General features: G+C 37.4%; 1 protein-coding gene across 9 annotated transcripts in view; it reads left to right on the top strand.

Moving 5' to 3' along the window:
• ARFGAP3 (ADP ribosylation factor GTPase activating protein 3) overlaps positions 1–25659 on the top strand; it is a 33729-nt gene that overhangs the window by 2573 nt on the left and 5497 nt on the right. For 3 of the 9 annotated variants that reach the window (XM_040697611.2, XM_046939548.1, XM_046939552.1), the window contains exons 2-14: positions 2249–2367; positions 3331–3403; positions 5877–6008; positions 7426–7506; positions 7944–8027; positions 9801–9882; positions 10273–10332; positions 12015–12061; positions 14086–14231; positions 17274–17399; positions 18006–18131; positions 23545–23682; positions 24836–24959. In XM_040697611.2, coding sequence (XP_040553545.1) covers positions 2249–2367; positions 3331–3403; positions 5877–6008; positions 7426–7506; positions 7944–8027; positions 9801–9882; positions 10273–10332; positions 12015–12061; positions 14086–14231; positions 17274–17399; positions 18006–18131; positions 23545–23682; positions 24836–24959 — 1338 coding nt within the window. The remainder of the gene's footprint in view (positions 1–2248; positions 2368–3330; positions 3404–5876; positions 6009–7425; positions 7507–7943; positions 8028–9800; positions 9883–10272; positions 10333–12014; positions 12062–14085; positions 14232–17273; positions 17400–18005; positions 18132–23544; positions 23683–24835; positions 24960–25659) is intronic. The other 6 variants (NM_001397113.1, NM_001012539.2, NM_001397114.1 and 3 more) reach the window with 3 other exon arrangements.

The following is a 25659-nucleotide window of genomic DNA, read 5'->3' as shown; positions in this document are numbered from 1 at the left end:
ATGGCAGTGGGGCACTGTGAGTTTGTTCACCACCATAGGTAAGGGGTTTGCTAACTTCCACCTCTGTGCGAGGTGGATGCTGTACAATTTAATGACTTCTTGCTATGGATTATGCCTCAATCTGTGTTTGTTTTGGTACAAGCATCTTGGTTATGGCTTTTGCCTTAAGCGATTGTTACTGAATCTGGACCGTCCCAAAATGGCTGAAAACAAAATAGGCAAAATTATTACAAGTGTACTTAAAAAGCAGCAGATTATTGAAGTGTGTCCTTCAAACTGATCTTTATGACTTTGATACCTTAGTTGTATCTCAGTCAGCGCAGAAAACACACTGTCTCTGGTTTTAAAATGGAGACAATTTTCTAGGCTGGCTGTGAAATCTCTTACTTTATTTTCAGTTCTCCTTAGAATTTATGTGTTGGGAAGCACTTCAGAAATGGAGATAGCTCAGCAACATGAGTGTGAGTTAAGTACACGCCTTTGTCAGTTAACTTACTGAAGCATAACTGTCTGTTGCGTAATGGGATGGAACTGACAGTTCTTGGAGAAATTAGGTGTTCTTCCTGCTTGCGTCGCAATCCTAAAAGGTACGGCTTTATCTCTGTGAGTCATTTTCAAGACTGTCTGGTACAGAGCTGATACAGACCTGGGCCATTGAAGGCGGTGTGCTGTAGTGCTCTGTGACAGTTGCCTTCCAATGTGATGCAATCAACTTTTTTAAGACGCTAAAATTAAGAAGAGCTTATAATTGTACTGAGGAATCTTTAGGGATGTCCCCAACAGAACTTTTCTAACCACGGGATTATTTTTTAACCACTTGCCAATACTCAGGATTCTCTTTTCCCATTTCTGCTCTGGGGACTTTCTGTCCAGGCCACTGTTCAGGGTCTGCTTTGTTCTCCTGCGATAGAAGCTGTTGTGCTAGCTTTGGTCTCCATCAGAAACCACTTCTCATTCAGTCAGCTCCCTCCTTTTGCCCTGCTTCAAAACAGCCTATTGAAAATGAAGGTGAAGCTAGCTTTTTTTTTTTTAAGGAATTCATTATTTTTTTTCCCCAACTTCCTGTATACCATTCTTTCCCCTGTGCTTACTTCAGGGACTCTCTGTAGCTCCTCCTTTTGTCACTCATTTTCTACAGCTTATCTCTCATTTCTTCTTTCTGCTGATGTCAGTGAATGACCCCATTTCCACGTGCAGTTGTGGGATATGTATACGCTTCCTGCACTCCTTCCTTTCCTGTAGTTTGGCAGGGTATGTAAGAGAAATTCTCTGTTTAGTCATGCTAATCGAGTTCCTAGCAGGAATAGTTGTTTTTGTTTGTTTGTTTTTTTCCCTTCACCTTGATTTTGAAGAATAAGGTTGCAGATTGAAACTCCATCAGTTTAGGTGAAAAAACGTGCCCCTGTGGGGTTCATTTCTTAATAGATGCTACTCGGGATGCCCAGTAAGTGGGTGCTTTGGCTGTGGAATTAGCCCTTTGCAGCCTTTATAAATCCCACTGAAAAAGCACTGATCAACTAATCATAGAGTCATAGAATGGCCTGAGTTGAAGAGGACCACAGTGACCATCGAGTTTCAACCCCCCTGCCATGCGCAGGGTCGCCAACCACCAGACCAGGTGAAGTGTTTTTGTGCAGGAAGAGACCTATGCATGTAACACTAAGTAGGAGTAACTGTTTCTGTTTAAATTTGCATTCTTCCTTGCATTTGAAAATTGACTCATACCAGATAACTTTTTTTTTGTTCTCTTTCCTTGACCAGAGTGGCACAGATGTCAGAATAACCGAAGCAGGACTTGAGGGCTGTGGTTTGTACACTTGCAAAGTATGTGACGTATAGAGGCAGATACCTCTTGTAGCTTTGGCTGAATGTTAGGAGTCCAATGTGGTGGCAGAGGATAAGAAAATCTTAGCTTTGGCTATGATGTCATTTTGGACACGTCAGCTATTTAACCAGTCTTCTTGTGGACAGCCAAATGGTTGGTTCAGCAGCTCACAAGTAATACATGGTACAAATGGGAACATCTGGCAGAGTCTTAGGCGAAGTGGTATGCAGAGTGGGTGCTTTCTTCAAGCTCAGGCAGGTTGTGCAGCTTCTCTTTATAAAATTAGGGTTGCATGAAGTTGTTGTGTTGACACATGCGTCAAGGTCGAATGAAGTTCTGATCCCTGCCAGGGTGTTAGAATGACCCATAATACAGCTGTGAGAAGAGGTTATGCATAAATTAATGATCTTTGTTTTCTTTAAGGTATGTTTTGACTGTGGATCGAAAAACCCTAGCTGGGCAAGCATAACATATGGAGTATTTCTTTGTATTGATTGCTCAGGGACGCACCGATCACTTGGCGTGCACTTGAGTTTCATTCGGTAAGTGGTTGGTATAATTTTACCACAACAATAGAAAGATGTATATTCTGGCTTCTAACGTTTTGGTTTTTTTTGTTTGGATGCCTGATCAGAGAGAGAAGCCCATTCATTTCTTCTCCTTCAAACGTTTTTAATGTTTGCATTGGCTTTGATTTATCTGATGGCTACTTGGGAATCAGGTAAATAGGTAGGGTTCAATAGCATTTGTGCCATGCGCCCTTTCCTATTGCCCGCTTATTGTGTCAGTAGCACACTTTTGTTGGCAGATTTGCTTCTGCGCTGAAGATGATGAAAATAAAGAAGGGAGTAAGCATTTTGAAGTGCTTCATCATTTTTTCCAAAGAAAGACTGAGGCAGATAGCACTTTATTATCTTCAGCAGTGTGACAGTGTATTGATAATAATGATAATCTGATGCCCGTGCAAGCCAGTTAAGAGACCTACATAGTTTTTTTGCCTGCTTTGCTTCCTGAAGCAGTTTATTATGTTGCCATAGTGCTAGTACCAGGGGTAGGAAGAGAGCTTTTGTGTGAAGTGCTACCCCCTTTGGTGGCTCAGCCAGTTGTTGCTGTTCTACTGAGGTTCTCTGATTTCAGGTGAGTATCCCCACCTGGGTTACGTCTGAGAGGCATTTGAAATATTAGAAATGGAAGCTACTGTTTGAAGTATATGAGAACAATGCATTTAAGGATGGATTGTACTTAAAAACAAGTGTTTTCCATCAGCTAAAATCCTAAACTCAATATTCTTCCTCTGTTGCTTTGTCACTGTATATAAGAATGTTACAAAAGGTCTTTCAAGAATCCATTCCTGATGATCATAGTACTATAATGATTAGAATTCTTCTGATAGTCGTTGCCTCACACTTCCCCAAAGTAATTTGTGTGAGAGACTCTGTACACAGAAAAGGGTAGATTTTAAATATTATACATGTTATACACTAAACGTGTTTCCCTCTCTTTAGATCTACAGAACTGGATTCCAATTGGTCTTGGTTTCAACTGAGGTGCATGCAAGTTGGAGGAAATGCAAATGCTGTATGTATCCTGAAGCTCGTTAGGCTTGGAAACTACTGTTGATACATTGTCAGTACATCTAATCTAACAGTGAAACATTGATAACTGCTGAAAGATGACTTTCCATCTGCTTGTAAATTTAGTTAACAAATGTTTTCCCGTGGCTGTATTTCCTTGTGGGGCTTATGTTGAAAGTCTCTCGTATGTCGAGGTATGACTTTGGTACAACTGAAATCAAGATAAGGCAAACGACACTGTCAGAGAGGAAGTAGCAGTGTTTTTGTTTTGGCCAATTCATATTGGCTGTTACTTTTGGTTTCGTTTTTCATGTACTTAGAAATAAGTTTATTTCACAATATTTAGGTAAGTTAAAGTCATGCCAACTGCTGCATTTTTCTCCAAAAGGGAGTTGCAGTTTTTTTTCTGTTTCCATGCAGAGAACGGTGAATTGAGGATAATTATTATTTATCTTCCACTTCTGCATTTCCCAGTCAAACATTTTTTCTTTGAATTTGGTACTCAGCAAGTGACTGTCTCTGGTGTGCAGATCTGAACAGCTGTGTAGCTGCCTCAGAAGTAAAATAATGTTTTTCACCCTCCTTTTCTTTCTCTCTCCTTTCTTAATAAGAGTTATATTCCTTTTTTATACTGCATTTAGATTAATTTAATTGTCAAGTTTCTTTTACACCATCTGGTACATAAACACCATAGTTTTAACTAATCAGAAGAGGGATTTTTTTTCTTTTAGCCAAAGGTTTTAAGGCAATTGGAAGGGAGAGACTGCAAACTTTGAAAAAGAACTGCAGTTAATTTCAGAAAGCATATTCCCAGAGGATTAACAGTGAACATCATTTAATTTTATGTGGGTTTTTTTTTGTTTTGCTTGGATGTCACTGTTTCCTATCACACATTATACCAAGAGGTCAAATATAAGCACACTCACCCCTTATATACCTCAAATTCATAATGACCTGTTTTGGATTACCTGAGAAATGAAGATAAATGGCTGAAAATTTAAAGACCAGTTTTGTAAGCTACCTGAACGTTTAAAAAGTTGATGTTTTCCCTTTAATTTCATTGAAAAAGTTTCTTTTTTTTTGTTCCAGTTAAGTCAAATTCTATTTTTACTAACAACTATTGCTTAGAAATACTGTCAGATTAACATTTGCTGTTTGCATTCTGTAACTGCCTGATGACACTGAATCTTGGATAATGGCAGTTGTTAACTTCCTATTTCCCAGCTCTCCATGAGGTTGCTAGGAAATGTGGTGTTGCGAGTTCCTTTTGTCTTCAGAATAAATATCTACAGTGATGGCAATTGGGGCCTACAAAGAAAAGCTCTGAAAGTCAACTTCATAAGTGTATATGTATTTATAAGCAGAAATACACAATCTTTGTGGCAGGGTGATATTTACAACTGTTCTTATTGTAGTTAGAGAAGTTGGCTGGCTTAATTTTTTACCAAATGTGGTATTTGTGTACTGGTTTTACATCTGACATTATGACCTTCAGTTATCTGGATTTGCTGACCCTATCAGAAACTTGTTTACTGCGTTTTACTGTAGTGGTCTGATATGTTCTTTTGTGCAAGAACGTATGATGTAACTTGCTAGTTAGTTCTAGGTACTAAAAAACATGCCTAGCTTTTCCATGTTTTCATCTTGCAAACAAAAGTTGTATTTGTATGTAAATAAGCACATAAAAAGACAGTGTGTAGCTATATGTATATACATAGAAACGTGTTGTGTTTTGTTTTTAAGTAAGACCATTTCTGTGTATTCATTTTGATGCTATTGAATCACAGCGTCATAGAATGACTTGGGTTGGAAGAAATGCTTATCCAGTTCCAGCCTCCTGCTGCAGGAAGGGCTGCCCCCCAGCAGCTCAGGCTGCCCAGGGCCCCGCTGCTCCTGGACCTGAATGCCTCCAGGGATGGGGCACCACAGCTTCTCTGGGCAGCTGTGCCAGGGCCTCACTGCCCTCTGAGTAAAGAATTTCCTGCTAACCCCTAACCTAAATCTCCCCTTTTAGTTTAAAGCCAGTCCCCATTGTCCTGTCGCTACCTGCCCATGTAAAAAAGTCTGTTGAACATACATTGTTCTCCCTAGCATGCTTGAAATGAAGCCAAGTGATGCCTTTTAGAATATCAGAAACATCTTTTGAAGCACAGCTGTTGTCAGTCAGTTACCTCTTCCTTTCTTCACTTGTTAGATTCAGAGGTAGGAGTCATTCTATATGATTGGAATTGTATATACTTGTAGAACGTCCCACTAATGTATTTGGTTTTTGTTGTTTTATGCGTCCATATGTTGTCATAATGGAGTTTTCTTCTTATTTTGGAAATCTATGTAGACTTCTTATTTTGGAGATCTGTGTAGACTTTAGAAGATTTAGAGAGAGGAGCAGAGTATTTTGCTGCATTGCAGTGTGTATTAATGTAAAGTGGCATTTGTTTTGAAATTTCTTATAGTATTATATATGTTTTGCTTCACAGTCTGCTTTTTTCCATCAACATGGGTGCACAACAAATGACACCAACGCAAAGTATAACAGTCGAGCTGCGCAGCTTTACAAGGAGAAGATTAAATCTCTTGCAACACAAGCAACAAGAAAACATGGTACTGATGTAAGTCATGTGTGCCCTTTGTCATTTAGATTTCTGAAACACTTTCCATTCCTTAACTACTGGAGTCATTTAAAGTTTCTAATTAACAGTGTGAAAGGTGATTATTTGGAGATACTGCTACACATTGTTGTGAGGAGGCAAGAAGTGGAGTGAACTCTTTGCAGCAGATATTGGGGGTAGAGCTCAACCTGATATTTCAGAGTCACTTCTGGGTTATTCAAAGCATTAATTGTATCATTTAGAGTAACTTCGAAGAATTGTAGGCAGAAACTTCAGGTATTCTTCAAAATGGGAACTACATTGTTTCACAGATGTACTGCAAAATTGTATTTGTGAGCAATGAAGTTGCCAGCTCTTCTCCATGAGTTCTGTATTATGATAAGCTTTGCTTTTCTGGAACTGAATTATTACTTAGAAGTACAGCATTATAGAAACATAGAAGTGCCACTAGCTATCTATAAAATAGTTCTGATTCTTGTGGTGTTTTGGTTTGAATAGGTACATATTCTATGAAAATTATACTTGAGAAGTTAGCAAATTATGTGTCTTGAACATACTGTTCTGTTAGAAGTGCTGATGCAACTCAGGCATGCTGTCAAAGCCTCGAAGTTAGATTGCTGACAGGAAAAAGTTGTTAGTGAACTATGCAGTGTATGCGTTTGCTGAGGTGTTAAGTAAGTTTGACACAACAGTTCTGTTTTGCATACACAGAATGAATGCTTTGATTGTTTAATGCTGTGTGTTCAAGTCCATCCATGACTAATTCATTTGAAGTTGATCAGATGAGTGGGAATTAAAAAAGAAAAAGAGAGAGGAAAAAAAAGAAACAAAACACAATACAGTTTTCTTGCTTTTTTTTCTTATGGTCTATACATAATACAGCATGAGATTTAGTGAGTTAGAACAATTCTATGCTATGGATATTATATTTAGCATGGTTCACATCACTAATTTCAGATAATTTTTTTACTTAATAGCTTTAGATATAAAACAAGCTTAAATAAACTTAATATACTATCTGTGTTTAAATTGGCATTAAGTTCCCCAGATGACACTTTAAAGAGCTGTGTTAACCTTCAGTTACAGATTTCATCCAAAAACTTGGTATTAATAATTTATTTCTTACGTAAAAAAGTAACAGGTATATTTCTGAATATACTACAAGCTTAAGTAATGATGTGCTATCTATATTGTTGAAGCGTGTCATTCAGTAATTAGTCTTTGTACCAGTCCCATTAAAAAAAAAATTCTTTAATTCACTGGTTGAGTTGATTATTTAATGATGAGGTAAGCTTGTTGCATATTTCATAACCTTTTTGGAAGTAGTCATCATTTTCAGTACAGTGTCTTTTGCATGTATTAGAAAGAACCTTCTAAACTTGGAATGTAGATCACAAGTTCAAGTATTGTCTTGCAAGGTTCCGAGAATGACCTGAGGCACTTAGGGCTCTGCAGCCTACCCCGAGAACTGTTAGCATCTTGCAAAAGCTTTCTGCAGGTGTAGTAGAGGTTTTGGAACTCTTAGACCAAGTGGGGCAATTCATCAAAGTACCAGACCATGATATTTTCTTAGTGGTTTTTTTTATTCTTACGGGAGAATATGAGAAAACGTGTTTCAAAAGTTCTAGTGATATTAAATCTTGATAATATTACTGCAGCAGAGCTTATACTGAATATTTTGTTAGGAAGGAAATGGTTACTGGGAAGGGAGATATCACAGACATGGAATCAAAACATGGAATGTCATATACTCAAATATATTTGCAAGGGTGAAATACTTAGGCAAAGAAAGTCACTACATTTTTAACCTGATTTAAAAAAAAGTAGTTCTAAGATAAGTGCAGTTTTTAGAATACCTTAACACAATTGTCCTGTAAAATTAATGATCTCCTTCTCTTCCTTCTTTACCTTGATCTTCTCTCTAAACACTTGTAGCTGTGGACAGATGGCTGTGGAATGCCACCTGCATCACCTCAACACAAAGAAGAGGACTTTTTTGCATCCCACGCTTCTTCCAAGGTATAGGTTGACTTTACTTAGTTCTTTGCTTTCTAAATGTATTAGGATAACTGTGTATTCTGTTATGAAGATTAACACCCTGAAAGAGAATCTTAAACAGTAGGTCGTTGAGTTAAACTTGTGATCTTAAACTTCCAATAATTAAGCTACTGCTACACCTAATATTCCTAAATATTGCAACAATATTGAATGTTGTGGCAGTAGTGCTTTCTAGTACATTTGCTGTCTGTGAACACCTGAAACTCAAGTATCATCATGAGGCATTTTTTGGAATAGAATTCAAAGAACTTGAGCATATGTCATACTGGCTCTTGTTGTGAATATTCTTCACCACTTCAAAAACATTTATTTCCCTATCATAATATGTGGTTTTCTGTGTACATCATCAGCAAATAATGCAAGTTGCTCTTATCTGCACCTGGGTAGCATGGTAAAAAATAGCATCGCTTTATTGACTTTTTAATGCATCTGGGGTGCTCAAGGATGGGAAGACCTGTAATTTAAATGAACAACGAAATGGTAAAAAAAAAAACAAACAAACCAAAAACACAACAACAACAAAACCAACACTTCTGTAACATTTTAAAAGGCATCTTCTTTGTTTCTTAACGTTTCTGAAGAGATGCATTTTGAGGGGAAATTCATTCTTTTTGTTATCCATCTGTTACTTTAGGAGCTTCTACTATAGTCACTATTTGAATGTCTCAAATTCTGACATCTTTGAACCAAGGAAGGAGTATTTATGTTTTACAGGTTGGGAAGAATGCTGTATTACCCAGAGATGCTTATTGCAAAGACAAAAATAAGTACATTTTTGTTACTATCTAGGGTTTTCACCAGAAGATGATCTGTTCTGAGAGTAGAAAAATAATCAGAGTATTTCTATTTCCAAAAGAAATATGGAATAACACTTGCAAGGAAAAGCATAAACTGAAGCAAGCCAGGGAGAAGGAGGGTTAAGCAGAGAACTGTTGTAAATATTTTTAGGCTGAGGACAAGAAGTAGGAACTGAGAGAATTTATGGGTCAGGTCCAGTAAATTTTCAGAGCAGAATTTTTGGATAGCTGAAAAGATAGGAGTTCAGAGACAATTTGTCTGTGTGCCTCAGGGCAAGAGATTCCTTGAGTGTGGTATTTTGAGAGGGAAATGTCAGGAAGCTTTGAGTTTGAGGTTTTAAAGAAGAGCAAGCATGACCTGGCACAGGGCTTGTAGAGGAAAAAAAAGGTAACATTAAGCAGGTATGATTGTGTCCAGGCCTCAGGCTTGCCTGGTGAGAAGGATGTGTCTGAGCAAAGGGGAAGGACTCATCAAAGACTTTGGAATACCACTTGTAGTCAAAAAGTAAATGTTAGAAAATGAGAAGTATGAGAGCATAGTGTGGGGAGAAGGGTTGGTTATTGTGTGTAAGTAAATGATTCAGATCTCATGTACTCTATAAATGTTAAGAGTAAAAAATAAAAGCGAATAGCCTGCATACAGTGAAGAAATCTAGAACATAATTAAAATGCATGTTGTTGTTTTGGATGGTAAACAATGAAATTTCCTGGAAGGTGGATACAGATGCTCAGCAGTGCTTTGAAAACAGCTTGCTTTTTAATAAAGGTTGGCATTTCTTTTAATAGATTTTAAAACTAGAAGCTGTAGTCATAAGAATTCAATATTAACTCGTCAGTGGTCTTTGAGTACAGTGCTTGTATTTATTTGATGGATTCCATTTTGTGTGCACTTCTGATTTTTTTTTTATTATTATTATTTTTTTAATTCAATATGAAGAATACGGAATGGGTATTATCAGAGCCAGAACCAGCTCCTCTACAACAGAAAGCTTCAGAAAACATCCCAGAAAGCTATGAAGGTATGGCTGGTTCTTTGTTAACAAAAACCTTTATGCATTTTCAGGTAGTTTCTTTGCTTAGGCTCTCTTTACCCTGCTTCAGTAGTTAAATCATCTAACCTTGCTAATAACTTCAGAATTCTGGGAAGGAATGAGATTTTGTAGAAGGGTTGTGCTAGGATGTGTGGTGCTGCATGTTCCTTTAATAATGTTCAGTAGAAATCCAACTTAAAGACTGGTTCAGAAGGTTTCAGATGAATCTTTGTGTGCCTGTTAGTAACTGGTAAAGCTGTAACAGAAATAACACATTAGGGTATCTGTATCAGACAGTACTCTGAGGATGGTGAGCTGTATTTTGGTATTTAATGAGCCTTCTGGTACCCTTATCCTTGCTATACATTATATTTTCAGGTGGACCAGAACACGGACCAAGTGTTGATTGCCTTAGTACATCACCAAAAGCCACATTAGGTAATGAACATAAGCAGAAGACAGCAACCAGTATAGCATGCCTCTGTATGTGTTCTTACTCAGAATGTGTGACTGGAAAGGGATGCGAAAGTCTTACCTCAATATTCTGTGCATGAGTTAGCTTGAAACATCAGAATCTGTTTCACGACTTCTTCTCTTAAACAGTGTATTCCATTGAATAAATCAGTTTTAGTCAATTGCGTTCTGGTTTTATCCGTGTTATCCTAGCTGGCTTGGTGAGTTTAAATGCTACAGATCTTGCACCTAATGATGGTGACCAATAATGCTTTACAGTTGTTGGCCTTCTACATCTATACACAATCTACACACAAGTGGAGCACCGTGCTGTGAATAATGGCCTGCTCTTTTTTTTTTTTTTTTTTTAAGCAAGAACTTTATGTAAAGCAAGACTACATGTTGCAGGTCCCTCTTTCTATCTTAATGTAGATTTACTTCCTTTTCAGAAAACAAAACATAAAGTTAGGCAGGAAAAGACTTGTATTTGTAATGCAAAATCTTCAGTGCCTAGAATCTAAATTTATGTGACAGTGAGGAATATATCTTTGTATGAGTTAAGAAGTTGAGGGAAACAGAACAGAATTAAATACATAAGTGGTGTATCATTTTGAGGATCATCCTGCAGGAGCAGGAGTACAGTGTTAGTAAAGAAGCGTGGCTTGGTCTTGCTTAGTGCTTTGAGATGACGTGATCTTCATCGCTGTTTTTGTGTTCACATTTTTTTATGAGATGGAGACTAGAGAATAGGCACCTGTGCTACCTGTTTTTCTAATACTTATCTGTAACACAGGTTTTCATAAAACAAGTGCTTTTCTTACTTATTTTGGACGAGGCAACTTCTAACTTACGTGCCAAATCTCTGTTCTGTGTATTCTTGTTCAGTCTATTTCCAACTAAATTTCAACTCAAAAGAATTTTCCTATATGTATAAGCATTTAGTAGGACTTGTTTGAAAACTGTAGTTAATTCAACTGTGGCCTCATTAAAATACCAGCATCAGGAGTTATGTCAGGCTTCATGAAGAGCAGGATGTAAATGCATTTATTTTGTATGTTTTGAAGTTTAATACAAAGCATTAAGACTGGAACTTTCAAACTTTACGTGTAAATTTAGACCCCTAATAGTATATTTAGGCAATTGAGCAAAACCAGTTCAGTGATAGAATATGTTGTCACCTCTGGTGATGTTTGTGATTTTGTTGGTACATTTATGATGATACTGATTTATTTTATCATTGGTTGTTTTCAACATAGATAGGGCATTCTATCTAGTAAAAATTTGTCCTGGAAGTGGTTTGGGATCAGGTGAACCTCTAGTATGATTCAGAACGGCAAGCCTGTGTACTAGTAGGTATCCACAACCAAGAACTGAGCTGCAATTTTATTCCTATTAAGAGTAGGAAGGTAAGAGGTTCCTATTAAGAATAGGAAGGCAAGAGGTACCGTATCCTCAATCTGAGGCTCTTTCTCACATTTTTCTGGTTATAGTTATGGCTCTGTTCACTGTAATCAGTTTAGTTTCTGAATCTCTTCGTGAAGAAACTGTAGTACTTTATGACAGTAAATTCAAAAACATATTTTGAGGCTGAAATTGTAGAAATTATCTTCTGCAGTTCTGAAATTAATAAAAGTGTATGTCGAGTAACGTACATTTCATCATTGCAGAGAACACCTCCTTTATAAAAAAGAAGCCGAATCAAGTTAAGAAAGGGGTAAGTCTATATAATTAACATTTTTTTCCCCCCTCTGTATTACAGATCTATGGAAATAGTAAATTACAATTTGGAAGTGTATTATGTGAGTTAATACTAAACAGTACATATATCGGTAACAATTTATGAAACTAAAACGCAATAGGAAACCTGTTCTACATCAAAACAACTCATGATCCATTTCAAAATGAATAGGTCCCTTCCAACTCAAATGGTTTTCTGATTGTTAAGATAAATTTGTCTCAGAGATTTGTTGTTCTGTAGCAGAGTACTTAAGATGCATGGGTTGTTATCTGATTTCAGATAGATTCTGTGTGTGTTTGTGTATATGCAGCTGACTGCACTGTCCAGACTTCTACACCTGCTGTCTTTTAAAAAATGAGTAAAATAAAAAATGTCAAAGCCTGTATTGATACGTAGGCTTCATTCACAACCGTTGTGCCTGAAACTTCATCCCGTGACCTGCCCTGTAGCCTGTCTTCTTTCTTGTCAGATACGTTGACACTGGATTGTTAGACTTCTTTTTTAGTTTTTCAGCTATGTTAGTTGACGTTTGAGTTCTTTTCGTAGCAAATCCTGAAAACAGAGGCCTTTCCAATAGCTCTTTTAAGTGGCCAAATACACACGTATGGCTTAATCTGTTGATATAAGGTGAACTTGAGACATGTAGGTTTTTATTTGTGTAGCAGCTCTCATCTAACACCACACTGCAGTATGGCGCTTCGTTGTATTCATAGATAACTTGTGGCTGCATTCAGTTGAAGATAGTTTTAAGATACTTCAGAGACTTGTTTATGGATTGGATCCCAACGCTTTCTTAGGCATCTGGCCTTTGTACAGAAGACATGAGAAGTTGTGCATCTCAGTGATTGTTCAAGGAAATGAAAACTGAGCCAGATGTTTCAGAATTGACTCAATTAGGAATTGAGGAGAATTTAGGAACTTAGGAAAAGCTAAGTTTTGGTAGTATAGCTCACAATTCCCAATCAAATAGCCCCAATATTAGGCATTAGGATGTCATGTTACAGTGAGTCACCTTATCTAGGTCTGGCTAATGTATGGAAAAGACTTTCATTGGAGTAAACAATTGACTAGGTTGAAACATACTATTCGTTACTGCCACTAGAGGGCTTCAGTATGCAAGAGGAATTTCATAATTTATTCCAAGTAACTGTAAGAGAACATAGCTGCATCAGCTAAAAGAACATAATTGGGTTCACAGGTGCACGTGTGTTGTCAGAGCCTAAAACTGTACAATTCTGTATGTACTCAGGCCACAGCTCTTAGATGAAGACTTCGAAGTGTTAACAGGTTAAGACAGGTATACTGGGAAAATTAGTGTTGCTGTAGTGTTGGAGATAAAGAGTTGAACACATGGGAGACTGAGAGCAGCAGTTTTAGTGTTCTGCTGTTTCTGAATCTACATCATTTTATCTATTCATATTCGTAGTAGTCAGTGCTTTTTAAATGATTGATAAGCAGAATGAAAGGATTTGTATTCGTGTTTTGAAGTAATGAACTAGAAGTAGATTTGTTTTAAAAGAACCAGTGCAAAACTGTGACCTCTTAAACTGACATGTTTATCTTTTAAATGAAAAGAAAAATCGACTTGCTGTTCTTCATTATATGCAAATACTAATTGTGCATCTATGAATTTTGCATACACTTATATACAAAACTTGTGTATTCCTATCTTACTGTAAGTGGTTAAATACCTATGTACACGTTTATTAGAAATATGGATAGGTCAGTCCTTTCTGTTAAAGTAATGCACTGGTCAGTGAGAACTATTTCAAAAATCTTAGGCACTTCTGTAATTATGAATTAAGTGAATGAGCATCAAATGGTTCAATTGCAATGAAGTTTATTATATTACCGTTATGCAGCATAGTCATTACTGACGTTGCACTGTATACTCACTAACAGAGTATAGTACTTGTTGTTGCTTTCAACATTGATTCTTCAGTTCAACAGTTTCTCTGTTGTAATCTTGGGTCTTTTTTTTTTTTCTTTAATGAATCAAGCTTGGTGCCAAAAAAGGTGGTTTGGGGGCACAAAAAGTCAGCAGCCAAAGCTTTAATGAGATCGAAAAACAAGCACAAGCTGTAGATAAAATGAAGGAACAAGAGGATCTTCATAGCAGTAGGAAAATAGAGATGGAAGAGCCACTGTAAGTATGAGTTGTTCACACAATGGTAAAACACAATGCCTGATTTCTTGTTAATGAATCGACTGTCAGCATTTTAAATGCTACCAAAGGACTACTTCTGCAAATCAAACTTCAGTTCTTGATTTAATAAAAATCCCCAAATGTGAGTGGGATGTGTCAAGAAGTAATTGTTCCATTGCCCATGTTACCAGAGGAGACTGTCGCTTTTTGAACTTTCTTTATTCAGTACTAGTTACATAGTTCATTTTGGTAGTTAGGTAGTGCATTCTTTGTTTCATGTAATGAACTGTATAAACATTGTAACAGACTCACTGATTGCTTAGGAATCATACAGATACTCTGTATTATTTGTGTATGTATTGGGTAAGGGTTTCTCTGTTGAAAGTGGGAGGTTGGTTAAGTATGGCTGGAAATGCCTGCTTAAGTTTCTGCTGTTTTATACAGAAGCTGCCTTCGTTTCCATAAAAACTTTTGTGTCAGAAGCCCCTGTAAACTCTGTTAGTTCATCCTCAGTAAATAGGCTGCAGCTCTTTATTCTTAGCATTATTAAAATGAGGCACCCTAAATTTTATGAGACATAAACTGTTGAGGAATTTTCTGATTATAATTGCAATTACAAAATCAGAAGATCACTTGGAATTCATGATACCAAGCTCTTTGGGCTACAATCTGCTTCATGCTATTTTTGCATAATTGTTACAAGGCCTCTGCAGAAATTCATGTTTCATGTGCATCAAAAGTATTAATCACAAGGGGATCGTTCATTTTTTTTCCACGTATTCTTACCACAAAAATCACATTTCTTGCTGATTGCCAAAAATTTCCAGTAAACTGAATTGGAGGAACGTGATGCTAAATAATAATAAAAATAAAAAAAGATTGTTCGTTATTAGTAGTATTCTTTAATGATAATCTCTTCAATCATATTCAGTTTGGAGGAAATTCACAGTAGTGATTCTGTTTTTGTGTCAGAAACTTTTCTCAGTACCCAATATGTAGAGGTCCACTGCAATCATTCTGGAGTAGCTAGGACTCTCCAAAAAGGTCTGTAAATGCAAGGGATGCACATAGACCTGGGTTTATATATCCGGTCTCAGTAGAGGCAAGGTAACATTCATGACAGATTAACTTTTTGGGTTTTTAACTGTAGATGGCAGTGTATATCAAAACTGAAGAAGAACGAATGCTTTTAAAGTTGTGCATGCCTTCAGCTAATTTGTGTGGTTTTAGTTTTAAAATCTAGACTAATGAGCTTTAGTAAATTAATTAATTGTGACTTACATGTTTGGAAATCATACTTTTGATGCTTCCTTTTTAGAAAGAGACCTAAGATTTGAAAGTTGAAAAGTAATTTTATAATTGGTACACAGTTTCTTCATTTTCTGCTGTGCAGTGACAAAACAATAGTCTACTAGAGTTACTATAAAACTAATAGGCATAATGGTGATTTATAATCTGCAGAAGATAAGAGGTTTTTTATGTTCATTAATTAGGTTTCATGAAGCAGACTGCTATCTTTTTACTTAAGTGAAGTGCTGAGTAGATTTCTTTCAGTAGCAGTTTTAAGCTGAACTTCAGAAAACATTTTCTCTATAACGGTTGGTTCTGAAGAGTAAGAATTGATTAAAAACTTCCCTGGATATATTCTGTAGTTTGATGATAAGTTTTTCTGATTTTACTGATCTCAAAAATCATTCAACAGATGACTGACGTTTATTGTTATCAGCATCTGAACATAAGACATAATGCATTTTAGTTCTGAATTAAAGCCTGATGAAGGACCACGCAAAGGATATCCAGTTATCGCAAGTTCAGGTACATAGCCTCTGTCTTGCAGTAGGCTGCACTATCCAGCAAGATATGAGCTTTGTTAGGGGCATCTTGTACTCCTGTTTAAATTTAAGTAAGGACACATGGGGCCAGATGAAGAGCAAAGACCAGAGGAGTCCATTTCAGTAATCAAATGGCTTTTCTTTTCATTCCTACTTCCGTACAAAATGGATGGAAAGTTGCAAGGAAAATGTATTATTTTCAGGTATTTCCCTTCTACTTTCAACAGGAAGTCTACAAGTATCTACCAGTAACATCTAATTCCCATTTACTTTTCTTCTGATAGCGTTCACTTGTACTTTATGACAGACACAACCTATGAATTAGATATTGTCATGTTCCTCATTAAAATTACTCTTTTTTTATTATCTCTTTTAAACTAGCAAATTAAATTTAAGCAGTGTTCCTACAGTTCTGTAATCATGATTAAAAAACTCTACCTCCTGCATTGATACTGATGGAAATAATTACTGTTTTGAAGTTTAGAAAGACCCATGGCATCTCGGAGCACTTACTGTATTTGAATTACAAGGATGTTTCAGGTGACAAAAAGTGTTGCTTGCCATGCATTAAATAAGTTTTGGATGCTCCAGGGATTCCATACTAGAGAATATATTTGATGTTGCAGCTACAAAGATTCTCTTCCCCTCTTCTGAAATTCTTTTTTTAGGACAGAGAAGAGCAGCGTCAATAGAGAGGGGAAATTTAGTCTACTTGAGGAACTTTTAGTAGAGGTATATATACCAGGTGTCAAAACCATTAGGAGCATGTGGGAAGATATAGCAGGGCCAAGGAGTGCACTTAGGGGAGCACATTACTAGTGTCGTATTGTGGATACTGTAACGTATCAGAGTTGGGTAATTTTGGTAATTATTTGGTAGCAGATACAACTATGACAGTGGTTGACTTGATGGTAGAGCAAAACCGTACCCTGAACTTTAACAGTAGAAATTTTTACATATCTTTTGAAGGAAAAAAACAACAACAAAAAAACCAACCCTGCTCGTACTCAGACTAGAGTACTGTTCAGACAGTATTCTCTACCACATTTCTCCCATTCTTATAGTTGGAATGGGATCGTGTTTATAATGAATATTTTCAATAAACGCAGAAAACAAGATGCAGTTGTACAGTATGCATTACTTGTTTTCTATTGATATTACTATTTTAAAATGATTTTACAGTAACATTTAACTGTATGTTTTGTTCTAGAGTATCATCTTTACGATTGGCCTACAGAGATCTTGATATCAAAACAAAAGAAGAAAAGTTAAATCTATCTGGCAAGAAGAAAAATGAACTAGAGAGGCTTGGCATGGGATTTGGTAGCAACAGGAGGTATGTGAAGTTCTGTACACTGTGTAAACGGGCTGTGGTTTTATACAAATATTCTTGATTTTACTTCTGAAATGAAAAAATATACTGAAGTGTGAAGTGTTACGGAAAAGTAATTGTCAAAGAATGGAGTATTTGTCAGAAAAACGGGTAGGGGTTTTAATTTTCCAGACAGATGCTAACTTAAATTGTAGATTGTCTGTAGGATTTTTGCTGTAATTAGCCGTCTGTGAAGAGGGTAGCTGGAATGTTTTTGTGAGCACTACAAACCTAAGCTTATCTACCCACTACATGCCAAAACTCTGAAAAATCACATGGCTCTTTTACAGCTGTTGGAATGGTTTGTGTATTCAAAAGTCTTGTCACTACTTCAGAGTACTGTAGCTGAGCTTTCAAAGGCTTTACTTTTCTAATTCCCCATTTCTTCTTGAACGTTTGTGGAGTTTTTGCAATGACAGCAGGCTTTAGAAACTACATCAAGGCTTTCATTATTTATTTATTTATTTTAGTGTGTGTGCTCTGTCATCTCTTCACATATATATATTTTGGATGTTCCTGGGATTCCATACAAAGAAATACATATATATATATTTTTTTCCCTGTCCCCAGTGGCATTTCCCACTCTGTCCTCTCAGATATGCAAACAATAGAACAGGAAACACCAACAATTGGAAAACCAAAGAAAAAGTACACAGATGATGTAGAAGACTCCTATTTCTCTTCTTCTAGTTCAAGGTAAGTTATTGGCTTTATGTTCTGAGTGGGAGCAGAAGTGTATGCAAGTTTTGTATTTCAATGTATGCAATATATTTGAAACAAGATAAAAACAGAAGATAATTGCACAGATCTACACACCTGCTGTATTTTGAGGGAACATCCAAATTAAAAGTTGTGAAATAGTGGACCGTCTCTCAATAACACAAACATACTCAGAATCAGAATAGTTTGGATTAGAAGGGGTCTTAGAGACCATCCATTTCTGACCCCCACAGCCTCACTGTGCTCACATCCACTGACCGGTCTCCGTAAATGTTCACCAAGTGTTGATGAATGGCAGTGGGTCCCATTTTTTCCACACGGAGGAACATTTAGTAACATACCTTTGCTTCATATCCACTTCCATGTCAGGTGCTATTTTGTCAGACTGCCCCTCTGCTGCCATCTGTCACACAGCAACATCGGGTAATGGAATATTGGTGGGAAGGTTTAGCCTCTACCGCCATAGCACCAACATCCACCTCTGACATCATAAGACAAAGTCATAAAATCGGGGGCATTACTTTCAGAGTAGCCCTTGTAAATACATAATATAGTTAATGCATGTAAGTAACAAAACTTATTTTAATTTTTTATATTTTTATATGAAAACATATAAAAAAGAGCAACAAAAACATGAAACTAGTGGGAAATTTTACCTTATTTTAGGGAAACTGTTCCATTTGAAAGTCATAGATAACGTACTTATGTTGACAGTGTTTAGTTAATGTATCAAAAATCCATAAACTTATTTGCTGTAACTTGAGGTAGCACTGCACTGTGCCCTCCTTGTGCTCTTGTTTCAGCCCAGATGGGGTTAATCGCTCACCGATGTTCGGTTGGTGCTGAGTGAAAGTTGTGCACCTGGGCCAGGTGGGCCATTCAATGGGGCAGAGCCACCACCACAATGGTGCAGGGCAGAGGGCGGCTCCATTGTCAGCTGTGTTGGTCCACATACCGACCATGGGTTGGACATGCTTGATCTAACCTCCTTCTTTTACTTTAAAAGTATTCCCCTTGTTTCATTGCTATCGGATTGCATAATAAGTCAGTCTCCCGCCTATTCTTAAGTTCCTTTTAGGTACTTGAAGGTCACAATGAGGCCTTCCCAGAACATTCTCTTTTACGAGCTGAACAAGCCCAGTTCCCTCGTCCTGTCTTCGTGAGAGAGGTACTCCAGCTCTCTGATCATCTTTGTGGCCCTCCTTTGGACCTGCTCCAGCAGCTCTGTGTCTTGTGCTGGGTGCCCCAGGTCTGGATGCCCTTGTGAGGGCAGAACAAAGGCCTCCCTTGCCCTGCTGGCTACCCCTCTTTTCATGCAGCCCAGGATACAGTTGGCCTTCTGGGCTGCAACTGCTCACTGCTGGCTCATGTCAAGCTGTTCATCCATTGTGCTCCCAAGTCCTTCTGTGTGGGGCTCTCCTCAGTGAGTTCTTCTTGTCAGTATAAATATCTGGGATGGCTCCAACTCAAGTGCAACAGCTTGTGTTGTTCCTTGTGGAACCTCATTAGGTTAACATGGGCCCATTTTTCAAGCCTGTCTAGATACCTTTTATGGCATCCCTTCCTTCTCTTCTGTCAGCTGCACCACTCAGCTTGGTGTCATCGGCAAACTTCCTGAGGGTGCAATCAACCTCTCTATCTTTGTCATTGATAACGATGCTGAAAAGCACTGCTCCCAAGATGGACCCCAGGAGGACACTACTCATCACTGGCCTTCACCTGGACATAAGAGCCACTGACAGCAGCCCTCTGGCTGTGACCATCCCACTGTTTCTTTATCCATCCAGTAGGCCAGCCTTCAAAACCATATCTCTCCAACTTAGAGACAAGGATGTGATGTGGGACTATGTCAAAGGCCTTGCACAAGCCCAGGTAGATGACATCAGTTGCCCTTCCTTTGTCCGCTGATGCTATTACTCTGTCATAGATAGCCACCAGATTGTTCAGATGTGATCTGTCCTTGGTGAAGCTGAGCTGGCTGTCTCTTGTCACCTCTGTCTTGCATGTGCCATAACATAGATTTCAGGAGGATCTGCTCTTACTCAGTTGTTTGTTCACCAGTACCCTCAAGTTATTCTGTGTATGACTGCCCTCTATCCACTCATCGCCCAGCCTTTATTCATGTTTGGGATTGCCCCAGTGCAGGACCTTATTTTTGGCCTTGCTGAATTTCATGAAGTGTGCGTGGGCCCACATTTCAAGCCTTTTAAGTTCCCTCTGCATAGCATTCCTGCCCTTCAGTGTAATGAAAAGAAGCTACTTTTCCTGAGAAGTAGTCTGTATTATGTGATATTTATGAGTTTTGTCTCACCAGTTGTCAATCCTGTCTAGTCTTTATTTGTGAAGAGTTGGTGTGAAAGGTTTTCTTGAACGTATGCAGAATCTAGTTAGTATTTGCTTGTTTTGTGGAGCTTCAGTGTGTCTTCAGTGCTCAGTTGAAAATTAAATAACTATCAAAATCTGTTACAAGATTGACTGCTGTTGGCATCTTTTACCTATGAACATGCCAAATGCAAAAAAGTAAATCTTGATATATTGTGTGATAGATGAATTATCTAGATATCTGCAGTCTTATAGTACAAGACTTTAAACTTAAAATTGAGAAAATCTTGGACAAAAAAGTTTGGACAAATGCCCTGCAAATTTTTCTGGGAAGGAGACAGCAAAGTGCCTGACAGGCATTAATTGCATTCAAACAGCCAGACTGATAGAAACAGGTGATCCTTTTGTAGCCTTTATTGACTTGCTGCCAAAGTAACATGGAAAATGGTACCTAATTACTTGTAGGTAGGTAAATAGAAACGCAGAGGCTTTTATGTCATTACTTTCTTGTGTTATCACTAGCAGCAGAATTGCAAATATGATACCAAGCAAACCGGCAGCAGTCTTCTAAAATAAAACATGTATCATCTCAATGCTCCTCTATTTATTTGTACCTTGAAAAGAACTGTTACTGCTCTCAAATTATTTATAAGTCTACTAGCAGAGAAATTATGAATTATGGAAGAGGCTTTTTAATGTGTTTTGGTTCAATAATTAGAAGGTAAATTGTAACCTAGCTGCTTTTGACTCTTGTGTGTATTGTAGCAGTAGGAGAATCTAATTGGAGTTGATATACAAATTCATTCTCTTTAGAGAAAGTGTCAGACTGTTGGACTTGGTAAGGTTTCTGTGGCAGTTATCCTTTATTGCAAGCTGTGGCTTTGAAATAGAGGCAGAGTAACTTTACTGTTATCTCAGTATATAGCAAAAAGCAACATTATCATGCTTGATATTAGTGCGGGTACATATCTGTAAATCAAGCAAGATATATACCTTAAGATGTTAGTATATAATTAAAGCTTCTCAAAATCCTTGGATTGGGTTTTTTGTTCTTTTTTTTTTTTTTTGGAGGGGGGTGGCTTGCTACATTTTAAAAAAATGTTTATCAACATAATAATGTAACATTATTATTATTATTATTGTATGGAGTTTTTCCCCCCCTCTTTGATTACTGAAGAAATATTTAGTAAAGTTAGGAAACTTGAAAGGGAAAGGTGAAGAAATAAGTCATTTTATTCAAAGCAGCTCATGAGCAATCCCCTTCCAATCCTGTTGTTTTGATGGTCTTTGAGGGATTAGATTGCTTCATCTCCCTGTCCTCATACCCCCACTTTGTTATGCATCCCTATGGAACTTCTGAAGATGAGCGTCACTTCTTTAGGTGAGCAAGAATAGCAGCCTTCCTATGTCACAGATTCTACACGGGTTTCTTATATTGTGCTTCTACATCCTGCTACCATAGGAACATATGACACAAACTGCACTATCAGGCTGAAGGAAAATGGATGTAGGAAAGCATATAGCACCTGGCCATATTTCTGAGCTGTTGAGAGTGAGATCAGCAGCTGAGTGAGGTAGTTTGGAAGACAATCTTCTCTCTGACGCTCTGCCTTCCTTCTATGTTATGCGGTGTTCCACTGGGAACAATGTAGAATCACAGGAACAGGAAAATATTGAATTAATACAGTGATGTGCCCCATAGAGTGGTTTTCTTTCCTTTCATTTCCGTTTATATCGATGACTCTTCCTTTGGATTTTCCAGCTGTATCCGTATAGTGGAGTGATTAAAAGAGTGCTTTTAGCAGGAAAAAAATGCCCTCAAATGTTTTGCGTGTAACATCCACTCTGTGAGGTGAAGTTGTGGAAATGAAGATTGCATCTCTGTGGGTCTGCTTTCTTGGTGTCTGTTGGAAGAGAAAGGGAGAGATTTTTGCAGAAGTTAATCGCAGATCTGCCCTTGCTCTTTTACATGTACAGTGGTGGGAGACTTTACTGAAGGTGTCACATTTCCCATAAACTGCAAAAACAGCGTCCTGACTATTTATAACACAGAGCATATTTTTCAAATGGCTCTTTTCATGAAATGTGGGTCCTGGCTTTAATGCCTCCTTGGTCATCTTACCACTATCCTAGTCCATATCCAAACTTTAGAATTGTAATGTAGCCACAAAGAGAAGCATTTGGTGTTTAGCATTTAATATATGTGGTTTTTTTCCCCAACTGTTATCCAGATGTCTTTAAACATATGTAGATAATCCAAGGGGAAATGCTCAAGATAAGGTACCTTGTCAAATGTTTCCGTTTTTTCCTTTTCTGTCTATTTTTGTGTTCTCTGCAGTTTTGATATGCAAAAAGGTTGTGTCAGTTGTTCAGATGAGACTCATTTCCAAGAAATATGTTCTTTATCATTGTTTAATAAAACACGTTACAAAGCTCAGAAATTTCACAGTAATATTTGCATACAAAAAATATACAGAACCTGAGGTAAGGGCTTTCCATACAGCTTTGAATTTTGTTTGTTATTGCTGCAGAAAATGGGAGCAGATTCTCATGCTGGAGATAGACCTGTATGTAGCTGTGAGATCAGCCACTGTCAGCTCTGTGATTAGAAAACTTTGCCACATGTGGACCCTCAGCACCACCGGATGGTGTGGGTTAGGTACATTGGGATCTCTAAAGTGTCTTGAAAGTGGTAGTGGCTTTATTCTGGTATATTAGTATGGAATGTCAACAGCACCAAGCATTTATGAACAGACCGGCTTGTAGGGTTGTTGTGATGCAAAAACCTCATTCCCAGGACCTGTCCTGAAATTTTTAGGGTTTCTCTTAAGTCAAGTAGGTGTCTTGACAGTGTTTTTTCCAAGTGCTTTGCCTGACCCTAAAACAGATGGAATACTTCAAATTAACAAAATCTGTGCTCTGCTGTCTTTGATGGGAACAGATCTCTCTGGAAGTCCACTACATATATCCATGGCCATATCCAGCCTAAAGGGAAGGTGAACTTCCCACTCGGTTAAGAGTAAGAGTCCCTACTCTTTCAATATTCCTTTTTTCTTCTTTTATTTAGGTACTATGATTCTTCAGATTTGAGAAGCAACACTTTCTCTAAATGGGATGACAATTCAGATCCTTTTTGGAAGAAGGAAAGTAATAATAGAGATGTTGATGTAATATTAACTCCGAAAAATACAGGATTTTCAGACAGGTATGCCAAGAAATACTAACTGATTTTTGAACAGAAAGTCCAAGAATGTTAATACAATATGAATCCTGATCGTAGTAGTGAGATTTTTTTCAGTCTAGAGGGAGAATTTGGTCGTAGCTTTGATTATCAGGCAAGGAACCTCCTGGCTGAGTTTCTTTTGTAAGCTGAATTTCGTGTTCAGTAACTTTTAAAATGTGTTGTCTCTTTTGATTAGTGCTGTGCAGCGTATCTGCAGGAGGTTTTGCAGCAAAAGGGTGGTAGGCAAAATAGAGAATGACTCATTTGACTGTTTTAAGAACATACTCGTTTCACTTGCTTTGTGTATTGCTAATGATCCAAGTAGAACCCAATAACCGAAGGAGTGAAACTCAGCTCTCAGGATCGAGATATCAAAGAGACAACAGATCTAATTGTGATAAGAGATGAATGTATTTCTTCTTGTGAAAACTACATTTTCATATTTTTCAATAAAAATGGAAAATGCAAGAATGTGGGCTTTTGTGTGATTGCCTGCTGTACCTGCTTCTGTTCTTACTTAAAACTATTTTTCATTTATCTGTATGTTTAATGTTACTTTTGTGTTTAAGACAAGCATAGTCTGTTCTGTCTTAAAGACCGGACCAGTGATACATTCTGCACAAAATAGGCTTTGATATTGTTCATAGGGCTGTTAGTTTGTTATTTAAGCTTCTTTTTTTCTGTAACTGCATAAGCAGTTGAATGTGCATGTTTGCTGAGATACAAGGCCGGATCTTTTCATACTGTTAGGTTTAAATGTGAATTTCACTGATGCTGTGTTTTTAGGTGGGCTTGTTTTTCTTTTGAGGTTTTGTAGAAATATCCTGTTTTTGTTTATGTAATTTTGGCTTACTTTTTCAGTGAACTCTAAAAATAAAGCTGGCAGGATTAATGAATTTCAGATACTGTAAATTCATTGTCTTGTAAAACTGTCACTGAAATTTTATTTGCTGCCATATCAGACTAGTTATATACAACTGGATTTATGCTGATTTAATTTCTACATGCTGCTGTTTTATAAATCACAATTATACTTCTGGACTTCAAAAAATGAAGATGGTAGTACTTCTTATTTGATTTAGCATGCTGCCGTGATGTAAATGTTACACTGCTAATGCTCTCTGTTTTTCTTTAGGCCTGCATCTCGTCGTAAGCCTGAATATGAGCCATCTTTAAGCACCGATGAGGCACAAAAGAAATTTGGCAACGTAAAAGCAATTTCATCAGACATGTATTTCGGAAGGCAAGATCATGCAGATGTAAGTTGAAAGCAGTGATAAATGTTACTGAATGTGAAAATAGTATTTGGCTGTAGAACAAGGTGGTGTTGTATATAAAGAGCAGGCAGTAAGTGCTTAACAATCTGTAACGTTTCTAAGTTTGTAGAGTTGTGTTTGTTTGAAAATTTGTTTGGTAGAAATGGACAAGTCTCCAGTAACTCTGATAGTTTAGAATTTCTTCTCAAGGAGCTGCAACTGCTGGTGGAGCTTGCCCCTGATACCATTCTTTTCTGGTAGGGGTGGTAGATTGTGGTTCAGCAGTCTTTGATTTAGAAAGAATCAGCCTAACGTTGGGTGAAGTCCTTTTGTCTCAAACAACCAATCTGATGCTAACAAACTGTTGATGACAGTAGCAGTCTCCTTACGATTGTAAGGCTAGGTAAGCTTGTGAATTGTTCATCAAATGGCATATAATTGGATCAGCCTACAAATAATAATAAAACAAAAGCATTAATATTAGTTAGAATTTTGTAGGCAAGCAATCATTTGAAAAAAAAAAAACCCTCCTTTTAAAGAAAAAAACAATGTAAACAGTGATGTAAAATACAATAATCATTGTATCACCATTCCCAAGGACTAAGAACTGGGAAGAATTCAGTTAAAATCATCGTGTGTTCAGCAGGGAGAAGGTTTCAGGGAGACCTCATTGTGACCTTCCAGTATGCAGGAGGGTGACTGA

Source organism: Gallus gallus, chromosome 1, assembly GCF_016699485.2.
Source record: "Gallus gallus isolate bGalGal1 chromosome 1, bGalGal1.mat.broiler.GRCg7b, whole genome shotgun sequence".
Classification (NCBI taxonomy): Eukaryota; Metazoa; Chordata; class Aves; order Galliformes; family Phasianidae; genus Gallus; species Gallus gallus.
The sequence above is the reverse complement of the archived record's forward strand: the minus strand, read 5'-3'. Positions and strand labels throughout refer to the sequence as shown.